The following is a 16,977-nucleotide window of genomic DNA, read 5'->3' as shown; positions in this document are numbered from 1 at the left end:
CCCGCAGTCACACTCATCCCAGGGCCTGTGGTTGCTGTCCAGCCACCCACAGCAGGAGCAGGGCAGCAACAGAAGCCATCCTCTCCCCTCCTGGTTCCGGACCACCTGGTCAAACCCCCGCTCTCACCTGGAGACCACCAGTGGCAGGATCATCATCTTCAGCATCCTCATCAGGAGCTCTCCAGGGAACTGGAAGTAACTAATTTCCTGAAAACAGTAAGAACTGGGGTTATAGCAAGAGATGCAGACTGCACAGTGGTTCCATTCTTCGCAGTCTTTGAAGCACTATCCCATCTGACTCCCCTGTCTAGCACATGGCAGCAGAGACCATGGAGAAAGAACTGGCTTTGGAGCCACAGAACTGGGTTCCAATCCTGGTATAAACACCCCGCCTCCACCAATCCCCCACAAGCTGTGTGGCCTTAAGCATCCTCTGCGACCACTCTGAGTTTTGTGTTTTTCTCATCTGTAACATGAGGGTAATAACTACAGTAGTCCCTGCTTATTCTCAGCGGACAGGTTCTGAGACCGCCAGTGGATGCCTGAAACCACAGAGACTGAACCCTGTGGACGTTGTTTTTTTCCTATATGTACATACCTACAATAAAATGTAATTCATGAATTAGACACAGTAAGAGATTAACAGTAACTAATAATCAAATGGAGCGATTAGAATATACTGTAATAAAAGTTATGTGAATGTGGTCTCTCTTAAAATATCTTACAGTACTGTTCTCACCCATTTTCAGACCATCGGTAACTGAAATCACAGAAAGCGAAATGGCGGATAAGCGGGGACTGCTCTGCCTCACAGGGTCTTTGGAGGGCTTAAACGGGAGAATGCACGCAAGCACTTAGCACAGCGCCTGGATGACAGTCAATGTTCGGTAATCCTGTCAATAACAGCTCTCCTCCATCTGCACCACGCATCTGCCTAGCCATGGAATAAAATCTCTCTTGTGTAGCAGATGGCAGGTGACCAGAGGACAGAGCCGAGTACTGTTTATGCATTCATTCAACCCGCATCGTGCCAGGCATCACGGTGGGTACCCCAACATGAACTAGGCAGGGTTCCTGCCCCGAGAAGTTCCCAGCCTAGCTGGTGAGGAGATCCACTCCTAAGCAGACCATGGCCTTCTTGCGAGTCAGTTTCTCCATCTGTTTTGGGTCCATTCTCTAGTGCTTCTCCTCGAAAATGCTGAGAGAGAGAGGATCAGATTGAATGGGTGCAACACCACGCAGCAGAAACAGCCCCCTTTGGCAGAGTTCTTACGCCTGACCCCTTCCTAGGCCGCTGGCTCCAGCCTGTCCACGGATCTTTGACTAAGGCGCCAACTCCTTGCCCAATAAGCTGTCTCCCAAGTAACAGTCACGTGACCAGGACCTGACAACTGAAGCAGAAGGGCTGCTAAGCCCAGTTAAATCAGACTTTCAGATAACAACATATAATTCATTCTTATACTAAAAAAAAAATGCTGTTTATCTGAATCTCCAGTTTAACTGAGTGTGCTGTTTATAAAATTTTTTAATTTAATTCAGTTTTGCTACTTCTGGCAACCCTGGCATGGGGCCACTTTCTTCAGAGGGTGAGGTTGTGGGCGAGGCAGGCAAATGGACTTTCAAACATCATCCAAGTTGAATTGCTGTACTTGCAACTATTTTTTTTTAACCAAAGCCAAACATACTTGGTTAATGATCTGATGCTTTAAAAACCTCCAAGTCATCAAATGTTGGTGCTGTGAGGGGACTCTTGAGATCTTCTAGCCCAGCCCACTCATGTGATAGATGAGGAAGCTGAACCACGAAAGGGAGGTGACAGGCCCACCCATTGTTAACCGCAGCACAGGACCAGGACTGCTAACATTTCCAATGCACCAGAAAATCTGCTTTTTAAAGAAATATGCCCATCATGACTCTCTCTCTCTCTATATATATATATATATAATTATATATATATACAACTATATATAATCTATTATATATAATCTATTATATATAATATATATTATAATTATATATAAATATTATTATATATAATAGATTATATATATATATTTTAGATAGAGTCTTGCTCTGTCACCAGGCTGGAGTGCAGTGCAGTGGTGCCATCTTGGCTCACTGCAACCTCCGCCTCCCAGGTTCAACCAATCCCCCTGCCTCAGCCTCCCAAGTAGCTGGGACTACAGGCGTGCGCCACCATGCCTGGCTAAATTTGTGTATTTTAGTAGAGACGGGGTTTCACCATGTTGGCCAGGATGGTCTCAATCTCCTGACCTTGTTGATCCACCCACCTCGGCCTCCCAAAGTGCTTGGATTACAGGTGTGAGCCACCACACCCTGCCAACAATATATTTTTAATTAACTTTAGTCCACATATATATATAAATATATATATATATATATTTTTTTTTTTTTGAGACAAGGTCTCATTCTGTTACCCAGGCAGGAGGGCAGTGGCATGATCTCAGCTCACTGCAACCTCCAACTCCTGGGCTCAAGCAATTAGCTGGGCTTGGTGGCCACAGATGTATGCCACCAAGCCCAGCTAATTTTTGTATTTTTTGTAGAGACAGGGTCTCACTATGTTGCCCAGACTAGTCTCAAACTCCTGGACTCAAGCAGTCCTCCCAGCTAGGCCTCCCAAAGTGCTGGGATTATAAGTGTGAGCCACTGCACTGGCACCCACATGTATATATTCTTTAAGTTAAAAGTGCTCAATAGCCAGGCTTGGTGGCTCATGCCTGTAATCCCAGCACTTTGGGAGGCCAAGGTAGGTGGATCACTTGAGGTTAAGAGTTCGAGACCAGCCCAGCCAACATGGCAAAACCCCGTCTCTACTAAAAATACAAAAATCAGCTGGGCATGGTGGTGCATGCCTGTAGTTCCAGCTACTCAGGAGGCTGAGGCACAAGATTCACTTGAACCCGGGAGGCAGGGGTTGCAGTGAGCTAAGATCGCGCCACTGCACTCCAGCCTGGGTGACAGAGGGAGACTCTGTCTCAAAAAAAAAAAAAAAAAAAAAGTGCTCTACTGATAAAAAGGCAGCTCTCTATCCCTATCTTGCAACTTCCCAGTAGTGAACATGCTCAATTCTTCTAGCTGTTTCCCATAGTATCACTATTTCTAGATAATATGGTCATAATGCTATTTATTGATTCATCATTTTGACATCTATCAACTTCCCTGCCATGATTGATAAGGGCTTAGTTCTTACTCCCTTTCTCTCCAACTATTTCAGCATTATATTTATATCAATTTTTTGGTAAATCAATAGTCAAGATTTACAATGTTTTGATTGCCAGTGTTTACTGTTGAGCCAAGTAATGTACTACAACCATGTCTCCTTGCTTGTAGCCTAAAGTTAATTGACTGATTTTTATTTGTCTTGTTTTCTGGGAATCACCCACTAATTTCTTCCAAACATTTTAACATGTCTACTAAACTACCTAACAATAGTATTTTCTGCTCTCTCAAGCACATCGGTTCTCTTTTATCCTGCCTGGGGCCTTGGTCTGTGAGCTTTCCACCTTCCTGCTCCAGTTTGGACTGACTGCTCTCTAGGCCCAGTGCTTGTCACAGTTTCCTTCTTGGTTGTCATTCTGGGACTTATCCTTTAGAGGGCCCCCTGTTTCTGAGATCCCTTGTCCTCTTGGTTTACTTCCTTGTTTTGTTGAAACATCTCCTTTGGTAGCTTTCTGAGAAAGAGTGGATGGGAGATAAACTTTTCTGAGTACTTACATGAGTAAAAATGCCTTTATTCTACCTTTACCTCTGATAATAGCCTGGCCATGTATGAGATACTTCGTTGGAAATAATTTCCCCTCAGGTTTAGAAGGTGTTTCTCCCTTGTCTTCTAGCTTCCAGTTTGCTTAAGGTGTTCAAAGCCATTCTGATTTCCTGTTCCTTAGATGAGGTCGGTTTTATTCCACCAGAACCATCCAAAAATCATCTGTTTATCTCCACTTTTTGGTAATTTCATGGTGATGGGCCATAGTATGGGGTTTTCTTTCTTTTGTAAACAAAATTGACAGTGCTATGCTTACCTTTCACTCCTAAGAAGCTGCTTAGATTCTCTGCAAAGTTTCTCCTCTATTTTTCTTCTGTTAGCTCTCTCTATAAATGTCATTAGGTAGCTGGACATTGAACATTCTAATTTTCTTATATTTTCTTTTTCTATTTTCATTTATGTTTGTTCTAGTTTCTGGGAGAGTTCTACAACTTTATTCCAGTTATCGACTTTTTTTTTTTTTTTTTGAGATGGGGTCTCACACCATGTTGCCCAGGCTGGCCTTGAACTCCTGGGGTCAGGCAATCCACCTGCCTTGGCCTCCCAAAGTGCTAGGATTACAGGCATGAGCCACCAGGCCTAGCCAATGTTTTTATATTAATATATAATATTTGTACATATTTATGGGGTACAGTTGGTATGTTGTTACATACACTGTGTAATGTTCAAATCAGGGTATTTGGGGTCTCCAACACTTCGAGTATTTATCCTTTCTATGTGTTGGGCAGCTACTCACATTTTTATCTTAATTCTTCTATTTTTAATTTCCCTAGATTCTTTCTTGTTCTCTGATTGTTCCTTCTTTTTGCATCCCCTCTGTTGTATGGTAACTATATCTTCACTCGCAGCTCCGGAAAGCTTAAGAGGAGATTTACAAAGCTTCCTTCTCCTCCCTGCCTTGTCTCTGCTTCATTAGAGACCCGCTTTTCTCTTTGTTTCTCTCATTAGAGACCTCCTTTTCTCTTCGTTTACTCTGTTTCACGTTAGCAGCCTCCTCACATTTCTGGTGGTGTGGCTTTCTGCTCATATGTAAGTTTGAAGCGCTAAACTTCTGCATGTATGAGTAGGGCTTGTCAACTGATGGCCCTCAGGGCAGGGTAACAGGTGCTGATCTGGCTTTTTCACTGGGGCTGGGTGGGATGGTAGAGGAGTCTTCTTTATAGCAGAATTTAGAGATCTTTTCTCTGAGGCTTCATTGAGAGAAGTCTTTTCCTGCCTTTGGCTGAGGAATGACATGGTGCCTAAGCTCAGCTGACAGCGATCTGAAACCATGCTGGGGACCCCACTCAGACGAAGATGTCTGTTAATTAGTTTGAAGTAGGTGCCTCAGCGTGGCCCTCTCCCCAACACACACAGGGGTGGCCCAATACCCCCATGTCCAGCTTCTCTGGCTCCTTGGGGCAGGCAGGGGGTGGAGATGGGTGGATGAATCCCCCGACTGAACTGGAAGGTCCCTAGGGGTCTAACTGCTCTGGTTACAAAACTCCAAACCATGCCCGGGCTTTCAACCCCAGCCTCACCCTGCCTAGTGCATCATCTTGCTCTTTTATGTTCTGGAGTCTGCAAGACAAACTGACTTGGTATCAACTTCCACAGACTAAGATTCCAGCTTTCTGTGAATAAGGTCATCAGCTCCACCCACCTCCATATTATCTAATTTGTTGTAGCCTCTCGATTTCTTTTTCTCATTTTTCTTGGTGGTTTTACCTTTTAAAAATCCCATTACTAAAATGTTAGTGGAATTCTAGGAAGGAGGGAAAACAATGGATACAACTGTGATTCACCATGGTTTAACTGGAAGTCTCAAAATGCTCAGTATTTTTAAATGAGATACTCATACCCCAAGATAAAATCCTGTGATTTTGTAAGTTCTTTTCACAAATAGAACATTCTACCATTTTCCAAATTGTTTATGATTTTTGCCTGTTGCATAAGCTTACAAAACAAGAAGGGTTTAGTTTCTGAGTCACAGGCAAAGAGATCAAACAGAGAAATCCCAGATTTCAAAGTAAGATGCTGAGAAAGCCAGTTTCTGCCAAATAATTGTTCTAAGCCTCTACACCCTTCCTTCAATTTATCTGGCAGGTTAATCCAGACCGGAATACATTTGCATTTCCAAACAGATGGGAAAGGCAGCTTTGGCAAAGGAGGCCCCAGATGAGTTTGGCTTTTAATAATAGGCATTCCAATTTGTTTTCACAAAATAATCTTCCTGCAGGAGATATATTTTTGTTGCTGAGGAAAATTAAAGAGAACAGATTGCAGATTTTTTTGTTCCATTGCCAGTTTAATGCAGCAGATAGTTGAGCATTCTCTCTGTGCATAACACAGGGCTAGGCTCACATTTTGGTTAAAACAACAAACAAACCCATATGTTGTTCAGCAGTGTGCAGCTTGGTGGGAGAAAGAGACACCCATATAACCAGCTCTGAAGTCAGGCGGCCAGCAGCGCGGTTACAGTTACTTTCATCAGCTATGGACGATGAGATGGTTCCTGATGTAGATAGGATTCTACATCAGGTAGAATAAGGGAGGGAGGGGGAAGTAACATGTAGTAAGCACCTACTGTATGCTGGGCACTGATGAATCCTTGGTTTATTCCTCATAACAATTCTACTAGACATATACTGCCCCACATCCCATTTTACAGTTAAGGAAACTGAGGCCCAGGGAGAAGAGAGGATATTGCCCAGCCATTTGCTAGCAGCGTCAAAGTTCAGGGTTTCTCTGCCTCCAGAGTCCATGCTTCTTCCTAAATAATTGCTCGAGGCTTAACAGGGTCACTATAGTCGTGGCCCAGTTCTCCAGGAGTGGGTGTTTTCCTTTTAATGGAAGACAAAGTCTAATGCCTGACCCCAGTCGTAGAGATGGCATTAGACATTAGTGAGCTGCGGGAAGAGGACTTTCTGGGAATAGGGACTCTTCCAGGAGCCCATTGACAAAGCCTCTCTCCTTGATCACACTTTAGACAGGCTCCTCTGAGCCCTCTTTTCCACTGGGCTTTGTCCTTGGGCCTTGTCTTCGGCCTGCATAGTCCAGCTGTAGCAAAAGTCCTGCCAAGTCAGTTTAGTGAGGATCCCTCACCCTTCAACATCCCGATACTGGATGAAATTCCTCATCCCAGATCAATGTCTGATCGCCCTGGCCTGGCTTCAACAAGAATCCCCCTACCCTGATGTCTCCTGTAGTCATTTTCTGTCCCCAACCCCCTCCCTCTGCTCGCTGGCTATAAATCTCCAGCCGTCTTTGTTGTATTTGTGGTTGGGTCCCATCTCTTTCCCCAGAAGGTCTTGATACCTACCCCCCTACCACAATAGTCCTGAATAGAGCCTTCCTTACTAGTTTAACAAGTGGCAGAATGATTTTTTTCCTTAACACCATGGGAATGTCCCTCCCTCTCCTGTAGGAGATGGAGGCTGATAGGGAAAGGGGCTCTTTCCCAGGCAAGGCAGCTTCCTCATGGCAGTTACACAGGCTGGAAACCCGGGGCCTGGCTCCCCTTCCTGTCCCCCAGCCCACATCCAATCGGCCCCCACATCCTGAATCTTCCCCTTTTGAAAACAGTTCTCACGTCTGTCCCTTTCATCTGCACTGCCACATCTCCCCTAAGCTGCCCCTTCTTGGCCCCCTGCCTGCCCCAGTACCACCCCCTCTCCACTCAGCACCTGTGGGGTCTCCCAAGCTCCAAACTGGCCTGTCGCTCTTCTGCCCAAAAGCATCTCATGGTTGCCGCAAGCCCATGCGTGGCGATGGGACCTATGGGCCTGCTGGCCTCTGCGCTCCGGCCCCTGCCCCTGGCACCTGCTGTCATCTCTGCCTAGAGCGCCCTTCCTGGATCTCTTGTCATTTGAGCAGCCTTTAGGAGGTTTTCTCTGGTGCCTGTTTGAGCTCACACAAGACCCCCCTCTTTCCCCGCCACAGCTCTTGGCCCTGTGTTTGTCGTCATGAGGCACCCTCGCCTCTCCTCACCTGGTGGTGCTGGGTTTGTAATCACTCCCCAGCCACATGACTGGTTCCTCCCTCTAGTCCTGCAAAGTATTTATCACACCCATGTTACAGATGAGAAAACCAGGACCCAGAGGGGCAGAGGGACTCACACACTGTCATGGCACCAGGGAGCTGTGATGCTAGAACAGGACCCCAGATCCCTCAGGCCCACACACCCCTCCTGGACAGGGACCTCGAGATGCTCTGGGTGGCTGACCTGTGGTGAGAGGCGCCGGGTCCTCAAGAAGAAGCCAAGGAGGCAGCCCACGATGACAGACAGCACAGACAGGATGAGTAGTCCATTCCGCCTGCACACGTCTCTCCCCCGTGCCAAGATGGCATGCGGCACCATGGCGAGCCTGGCCTGCTGGCAAGGGGCACAGCACCATTCCACGCACGAGAGCCCGGCTGGGGGCACAGGGTCTGGGCTGAGGGCTCTAGCCCCTCAGCAGGCAGGTGGTCGGAGTTGCTAAACACCAGTCACCAGTCCCACGGCCATGCCTGTGTGGCCGCCTTAGAGGGAAGCCACAATCCTATTACCAGCTGCATCATTAGGAGCTGGGAGCAGATTAGGGCCTGGGAAATTAGAGCAGACCACGTGGTCTGGGAGTTCAGGCCTCAAAGCCAGGCGTTCCTCTTAAACCGTTGAGTGGACCAGGTACTGGGAGGAACAAGAGGAACATTTGCTTGGTTGGTTTGATCTTTACCCCTGCTTCCTTCCAGATAGAATCGAAAATAAGACAGTAAGATATCAGTTTCCCTTAACATTAATTAAGCATTTACTGTGCGCCAGGTGCCATTCTAGAAGAATGTTAACACGTACTGGCACATTTAATCCTAACACCAATCCCAAGAAATAAGTGCTATTAATATCACCATTTTACAGATAAAGAAACTGAGGTGGGTGAGTGCATGTGCTGTGGGCCAGGCCTGTGCTGGCTGCCTTAGCTATGCCAATCAAAGGGAATCGTCCCAAAGACCCCAGGGTTCCCACCTTCGTTTTTCAGAAAGGGAGGCTGAGATCCCAGGAGCCAGTCCCTTGGCCATGGTCACAGAGGTCAGAAGTCAGGGCTAGGCCAGTCTGTTTCCACCACATGAACAGGCAGATAGGTTCAGGGGTGCTTGGCAGTATTGCGGGGAATGTAGATTCGAGTCCAGGGGACCTGAGTTCAAAGGTGGGCTGTGCCACTCACCGGGAAATAGGATGTAGATGCTTCAGGGCTGTTTCAAGCCTGGTGCTGGGCACCCTGCAGGCTCTCTGGGCCTATTATTTTTTAAAGATGACAGAGCACAAGAGACCCGCATTCAGGTCCCAGCTCTGCCACTTACTAGCTGTGTGACCTCAGACAAGCATTTCATCGCACTGTGCCTCAGTTTCTCCATCTGTAAAATAGAGATGATAACAGCATCTACTTTGTTAGGGCTGGTACAAAATTCCACCCAGAGGGTATTTGGAAACGCAGTGTGAACCCTGGCGTACTGAACAGGGGAACGGACTCTTAGGGTCATTATCACACTTAGTGCTTTGGAGAATGGGTGTCTTTTTGCTATTTCTTGTGGCCTGGCCTGCCCTGCCCTGTAAAGCCAAGGGGAATTAACCCTCGTCTGTTTCACCAGAGATCTGTAATCTCATTAGGGGCAGTCAGGCAGCAGGCAGCAGGCAGCAGGGAACGAGAAGTGTAGTCTGCAGTGAGGGTGGGAGGTAAATTGTGGGGTGTGCACAGGGGCTTCCTCCTCTTTACATAGGAGACAGGCTCAGAGGATGAAGAGGACAGGGCCAAGGCAGGGCACTGTGGGGGCGTGGGGGAGAGGTAGGGAGAGGGGACTGGGGCACAGGCTCTGAAGCCATGGACAGAGCTCCCAACTGAGAAGATTCAGATCCCAATTTAATCAGCTCTGTAACCTTACCGTCTCTGGGTCTCAGTCTTGTCCTTTTTAGAATGAGAGAAATGGGCCCAGGTACCTTCGTCTAAGGAACTTCATTTCAACAAACCAATCTTCCAAAGCCCCTGCTCTTTGCAGTAGCTTGGGGGTGGGGGGTGGGGGTGAATACAAGTCTGAGAGTTTTTTCTCTTACTTTGACTCTTAAAACCAAAAGTTTCTTGCTACACCTTCAACGCCAACAAATGCCTCATTTTCCAAAGAATCAGGTGGTTAGTTACTTCCCAGAAGAGAAAACATGCTAAGTAGGTATTTGAATTTGTGTTTTGATCAACTCCTGGGCTCAAACAATCCTCCCGTCTTGGCCTCCTAACATGTTTGGACTGAAGGCATGAGCCACCACACCCAGCCCAGACCTGGCCTTTAGCTGTGCCATGATATAGGTGAGTCTTGCTTTCTACTCCAGCTCCATGACTCCGATTCCCAGGACATGCCCCACAGCCACCACTGACTCCTCTCTCCCACATGCCTCCCACATTTTCATAGATTCTTGTTTCCTTGTCAGAGCCACTTAAAAGGGAGCTAGGTGAATCCCCAGCTGGTGACTGTGAAGGGCCTGAGTTAGAGTGAGAAAAAGAGAAGGTATTGTATCTAGGGTAATCAGGGAAGGCTTCAAAGAAGAGCGAGATTTAACCTGTGACTTTAGTGACAAGGAAAGACATTCTAGGCCGAGGAAATAGCACGGGCGCAGGTGTGGAAGGCTGAGACAGGATGCAGCGTTCCAGGACCCTGCAGCGGTTTGGTGTCATAGGAGCTGGAGGGGTGACGGAAGGAGTAGGAGGTAATGCTGAAAGGGTGACCCTACCACTACCTGCCTGCCAGACTACAGCCTTTCTTTCTACTGTTCCTATGGTCTTCAACAGGAGAATTTCAACTCATTCTAGCAAATGTTCTTATAGCACCATTTAGTGCCACACCCCCTGGGCACTAGGAACACAACAGTGAATCAGACAGTACCTGCCCTGCACTCAGGGAGCTTATAAGAAAGTGGAGAGACCCCAAGAACGGACTAATTCACACTAAAGTATAAGTGACTGATAATGAGTTAACTAAGAATATTTGCAAATCAAATCAAGTCTCCTGGGTCAGAACCCTGTAATAGTTCACCATTGACAAAGAATCAACTGCCTTTTACAATGTCACTAGATGTGCAAAACAATTTTTCCATAATTACATCAAAAGGAAGTTTGGGAAATGCTGGACGAAACAAAAAGTTAAGCAGGTTATTTCCTCTGAGACTGCTCAAAGTCAGACTGCTAGAGTTAAAACCTCAGTTCTACCTTCAACTAGCTGTGTGAACTTGGGAACATTTCTTAACTTCCCTGTAAAATGGGGATAATGCAACAGAACCTACATCATAGGGTTGTGATGTGGGTCATACAGTGCTGCATGCGCCGTGGTTAGAGTGTGGCCCGGTGCCTTGCAGATAGCCCCAGGTAGTTACTATGAAAGTCTTTACAGTAGCGGCTGTGTCGGAGGAAGTCACCAAATGGAGAATAGAGAATCCCACCCCTCCTTTGGAGCAGAGAACTCCCTGGGCCTGGTGTTTGGAGAACATGCCTGGGAAACCCCGGTCTCCAGCATTGAGTCTATGCCCCCCTGCAAGGCACTTTCACCCTTTTCCTCACCCTTTCAGCATTACCTCCTACTCCTTCCGTCACTCCTCCAGCTCCTATGACACCAAACCGCTGCAGGGTCCTGGAACGCTGCATCCTGTCTCAGGCTTCCGCACCTGCGCCCGTGCTATTTCCTCGGCCTAGAATGTCTTTCCTTGTCACTAAAGTCACAGGTTAAATCCCCCTCTTCTTTGAAGCCTTCCCTGATTACCCTAGATACAATACCTTCTCTTTTTCTCACTCTAACTCAGGCCTTTCACAGTCACCAGCTGGGGATTCACCTAGCTCCCTTTTAAGTGGCTCTGACAAGGAAATAAGAATCTATGAAAATAAAATCAAATCCCTGTTTGTTACCATGTCATTTGAAATCACCTCAATGGAGAATCCTCAAAGTCGGAGGGTATATTGGCAGGGGCAGGGAGGTGCTAGGGATAGCCTGAGGAGCAAGGGGTTGTATAATGGGCAGCAGGTGGCCTGAGAGATGCTTCTGGGGAGGCTTGAGCCACACAGACTGAGATGCTATGGCAGAGAAGAGACATAGTGGTTGCAAAAATGAGTGCCAAGTCACAGGTGCAGCTGCCTCACCCTGCAGAAGCGGGCGTGCAGTTGAGCTGTTCTTCACTGGGCCCTCTGCTCGGGTTATGCTGTGGGAAGAGCAGCAGGGGTTGACTTATTTGCTAATGATTAATGATTAATGATTCGCCAGGGCTACAGGCGGGGCCAACTCAGCCTGGGAAGGCGAGGATAGGAAGGCTTCCCAGAGGAGACGTGGTTTAGTCAGAGGCCTCAATAAGCCAGGGAAGGGGGTGCTGGTCAAGGGAGAGGGGAGAGGACAGCCTGATTTAGGCCGGAGGTGTGACAGCAGGGCCTCCTGGGGCTAGCAGTGCATCTGTGGGCTGCAGTGGCCATCGGGGCTGGGGCCTCACACCTTCCACCATGTGTCAAAATAAGTTTAGGTCTGGCCGGGTGAGCTCCCATCTGGGTCTGTTGTGACAACAGCTCGGGATATGTTGGCTGCTTTCCAGAGACATACCAGAGGCGCCTTAATCTCCCTGACACGTCTTCCCAGCTCGCTGGAAGCTGGGCCCTTCCGGGAAGGTTTTCTGTGGGCAACAAATCCAGCTGATCCAGCTGGGTGTGGATTCCTGCGAGCTTTAGTCACTGAGGGGCTGTCCTGACCTCGCTGAGGGCTAGTCCTTTCCCACATTTGCCTCAGAGGATGGGGGAAAGTGACTCTGTGGTGGCAGCTCACACACACGCCTTCCTTCTTCCCTTCCAGTCCCCCGTCTAGATCTGTCACTTAATGGAAATGAGGCCTGGGTGCCCATAAGCCCCTGAGCCGCTCTGTGTTGAGCACCAACTGTGTACCAGGCTCTGGCTGGGTACTCTGACACTTTCACCTAGAAGGGCCCTGACCAGGGGGAGCCAGGGAGCCCTCCACATTCACTGGGTCAGTCAAGCCTGGGGGCTCTAAGTCTGTGCAGTACAATTACATAGCATCAGTTACACTACTTAAATGGAAATTAATCAAAATTAAATAGGACCAGGCCCAGAGGTTCATGCCTGTAATCCCAGAACTTTGGGAGGCTGAGGTGGGAGGATGGCTTGAGCCCGGGAGTTTGAGACCAGCCTGGGCAACAGGGGGAGACCCTGCCTATACAAAGAATTTTAAAAATTCACTGGGCATGGTGGTGTGTGCCTGTGGTCTCAGGTACTTCGGAGGCTGAAGAGGAAGGATCATTTGAAGCCTGGGAATTTGAAGTTGCAGTGAGCCGTGATGGAACTGCACTCTATGCTTGGGCAACAGTGTAGGATCCTGTCTCAAAAAAAAATTTACATAGTTTAGAATTCAGTCCCTCCGTTGCACTAGCCACATTTCAAGGGCTCAATAGCCATAGGTGGCCAGTAGCTACCATTTTGGACAGCACAGTTACAGAACGTTTCCCTGATCACAGAAAGTTCTACTGAACTCTCTACAGTCACTCTGAACCAAATTCATAGCTCAGCCCTTTTGCTTGGAAGCTGTGCGACTTTGCCCAAGTTAGCGAACCTCTCGGAGCCTCTTTTCTGTGCCTGTAAAAGCCTATGCCCTTTACATTGCATCATACTTCCTCTCATTTGCATACAAAAGTTAGGACAAACTATAAAGTTAAACCCTCCAGCCAGTTCAGATTAGGATTCCAAATTAGTTAGGGCTTTTGTTAATAAATACTAGGAAACTAAATCAAGCTGGCTTTGGTAAAAGGGAATTTATAAGCAGGGCTGACTATGTAATTTGTGGGGCCCACTGCAAAATGAGCACGTGGGGCTCTTCTTTCAAAAAGCAGGAAAAAAAGTGCATCAAAGGTACTAAAATATATAGCTTTATTTCTTCCACAGTTTTTCTCTCTCAACTTAGCATGATGTTTTTTATTTGTGATTTTGTCATTCTTAAGTAAATAAAAATAACAATTTTAAATTACTAGCATTAACTTTACCATTCATCTTTTTTTTTTTTTTTTTTTTTTTTGAGATGGAGCCTTACTCTGTCACCCAGGCTGGAGTTCAGTGGCTTGATCTCAGCTCACTGCAACCTCTGCCTCCTGGGTTAAAGAGAATCTCCTGCCTCAGACTCCTGAGTAGCTGAGATTACAGGCACACACCATCACGCCCGGCTAATTTTTGTATTTTTAGTAGAGATGGGTTTTCACCATGTTGATCAGGCTGGTCTCAAACTCCTGACCTCAAGTGATCCGCCCACCTTGGCCTCCCAAAGTGCTGTGATTACAAGCATGAGCCACCGTGTCCGGCCCTTCATCTTTACATTCACTGTGCAATGCCAGTTTTAAATGCAAATATAAGAGCATTTAACTCACATGCAGAATCACCAAAGTTATTCAGTTTGTATTTAGTAGCTCATACATGCGTGTGTATTTCATTTTTACCAGATGGTGGAAATGCTGCACAAAACTAATCCAACTGTTTTTATTTCACTTCTCAATGCATATCCATTCCATTCGTCCTCTCTACCTTTGACTCACTGATGAATAAGGAAGAACTGAAAAGAAAAGGAACTCTGGTGGTCCTCTCATTCCCTTGCTGTCGATGTTATCATTTTCAGTGTTGAAGTGGTTGGCTAATGCAGGTGAGTAACACTAGTAAGAAAGGATATGATAAAATTCCTTGGTCGTTTGCATTTTTAGAATGCAATTTTTTGTTCTTCCTGTGTTCGAAACAAGTTCTGGTTTGAGGAAAGTGAGGCTTCTCATGAGTCTTGGTACCTATGCTTACTTAGTTGTAGACATAACACGCTTACCTGACACCTATTTGAGTCTTGCTGAACTCCCATGCATTGCCAGTTTACTGGAATTCTGTGCTCACAGGGCATCACACACATTGTATGAGGATGGAGTGGCAACGACCAGTGGCGGCATGTATATTGGACATGTTTTCTCTGTTTGTGCGCATGCTCTATTGTTCCATCAGACTTTGCTTATAAGACACAAGTTCAAAGATAAAATTATTAAGAATTTAGTGTTGGTGACAACAGAGCATTAAACCGAGCACAGGGGCCCTTCTGAGCATGGGGCCCTGTGCAAATGCTCAGATCATAGAACCATGAAACTGGTCCCATTTATAAGACCAGGTGAGCATGGGTTTCACAGAACCCAAGGGCAAGAGCAGAACTGAGCTGCAAAGACCCTCTGAACCAGGTACTTGATTGTTAATGGAATTATCTCTCATACCAGCTCTCCTTTCTACATGTCTGATTTGTCCATTCATTCTTCGTTCAACATATATATGTTGAGAGGTAGCATAAGGTATTGATTAAGAGCACAAACTCAGGAACCAAATGACTTGTGTTTGAATCTCAGCTCCTTCACCTACTCTTTTTGGAACTGTAGGCAAGTTACTCTGTGTCCCAGTTTTAGTTTTCTCATACGGAGTGTAGGGATAATAATATTCTACCTTATAGGGTTGTTATAAGGAGCAAATGAATTACATGTATGAAGCTTAGGACAGTTGTCTGATCGTAGTAAGCACTATCTATCTATCTATCTATCTATCTATCTATATCTATCTATATCTATATCTATGTTACTATTATTACTATGTGCCAGACATATTCTGGACACTTGGAATATTGTAATATACAGAAATAGACAACAATCCCTGCTTTTATAGAGCCTACATTTGGTGATGACATTTGTGTTACGTTATTCTTTCTCTAATGAACCCATCTCCACTACTACTCTGGTCCACAGGGAGGAAGCATGGCCACCAACAGCTCTGTTTCACGCCAGTGCCACAGTTCTCAGGGAAGGTTCTGATTGGCCCAGTTTAGACCAATCACCTGCAGCCAGTAGGGGCAGGAAGCAGGGTCACATTATTTACACTTGCTGCTTCTATGGTAACTCTGTAGATGTGTGTAGTAGCAGTTAGAAAAGTGGATACATGGGGCAGACGCAGCAAAATATCTAGTACACTGTCCCAGGCACTCAGCTCTTGGCATGGCTTGCTTAGTAAAACCTTAGTTTTCTGTTCTTTCTTTTGTAAAATGCCTAACATCTTATTTCCAGTGAGGCTGCTCTAGAACTCAGGGTCAGTGGCTCAAGATTCCTTGTTGCTTGTCTTCTCTGATGTCTGCCTCGGCCCTTTATGCCAGCAGGCACCTGGGGCCTACCTGCAGAGCGCACAGGACAGACTGTGGTACAGGTGATTTCTCACTGCTTCTCAGCCCACTGCTTCTCTATTGTTTGGGCTCTCACAGCCACCAAAGCTCTTGGGAGGTCAACCTCCCAGAGCTTCAGCTTTCTCAACTCAAAGACTCCTTCCTTCATTAAGCTACAATGAGGCTGCAAGGCCAAAAAGCACATGGTCAAGACCCCATCTCTAAAAAGAAAAGCGAGCTGTCACTGAGTAGTAATTAAATCTCATCTTCACTCCTTAAGCCCAGGGCTTGTTAATGCATTGATTGATTGATGGAGGATGTGGTACTTGAGGAAGACAATTTGGCAACAGTGCTAAGAATCTTTAGCCATTAGCTCTGGAGTCCAGAGGTCAAGGTCAGGGGCTGGCTCCTGTTAGGGTGAGAGTAAGGCTGGCTCTGCCCCTGCCTCCTGACAGCATGCAGACTCTTGGGAGGGGGTTAGGTCAGGGCAATTTCACTCTGGCAGGGGGCCATGTGCTTCCCTTGGCCCCAGGCTATAATCAATAAAATCCAAGGAGGCCGCTATTAATAATGTAAATCTTAACCCTCTCATGGGCTGATTATTTAAAAGAAGAGTTTTAATTTTGTTTGTCTTCCCTCCCCAAAGTAACCACAATCCCAAATTTTGTGTTTTATCATTCAGTTGTGCTTTATCATTCCCCTGTGTTTTATCATTCCATTACTTTTCTTGATAAGTTTTAATATATTAGTTTTGCCTGTTTTTGAATTTACGTAAACTAAATCAGATCGATTTTTTTTTTGAGACAGGATTTTGATATGTTAGGCTGAAATGCAATGGCTATTCACAACGAGATCATAGCATAGTATAGCCTCAAAATCCTGGGTCCTAGCACAGCTAGCTCCTGGGCCCTGCCTCAGCTTCCTGAGTAGCCAAGATTACAGGCGCCCATCATAAATGCCCAGCTACTGAATGTTTTTTTTATTCCAGCCTGTGC

At 46.4% G+C, this 16,977-nt stretch overlaps 1 protein-coding gene across 1 annotated transcript in view; it reads right to left on the bottom strand.

Moving 5' to 3' along the window:
- SLC1A7 (solute carrier family 1 member 7) overlaps positions 1–8,126 on the bottom strand; it is a 56,302-nt gene extending 48,176 nt beyond the window's left edge. Inside the window, exons 1-2 of the mRNA XM_009250182.2 lie at positions 7,992–8,126; positions 128–207 (exon numbers count right to left, since the gene is read on the bottom strand). Coding sequence (XP_009248457.2) covers positions 128–207; positions 7,992–8,126 — 215 coding nt within the window. The remainder of the gene's footprint in view (positions 1–127; positions 208–7,991) is intronic.
- Between the last annotated feature and the right edge of the window lie 8,851 nt (positions 8,127–16,977).

Source organism: Pongo abelii, chromosome 1 (genome assembly GCF_028885655.2).
Source record: "Pongo abelii isolate AG06213 chromosome 1, NHGRI_mPonAbe1-v2.0_pri, whole genome shotgun sequence".
In the NCBI taxonomy this organism is placed as follows: domain Eukaryota; kingdom Metazoa; phylum Chordata; class Mammalia; order Primates; family Hominidae; genus Pongo; species Pongo abelii.
The sequence above is the reverse complement of the archived record's forward strand: the minus strand, read 5'-3'. Positions and strand labels throughout refer to the sequence as shown.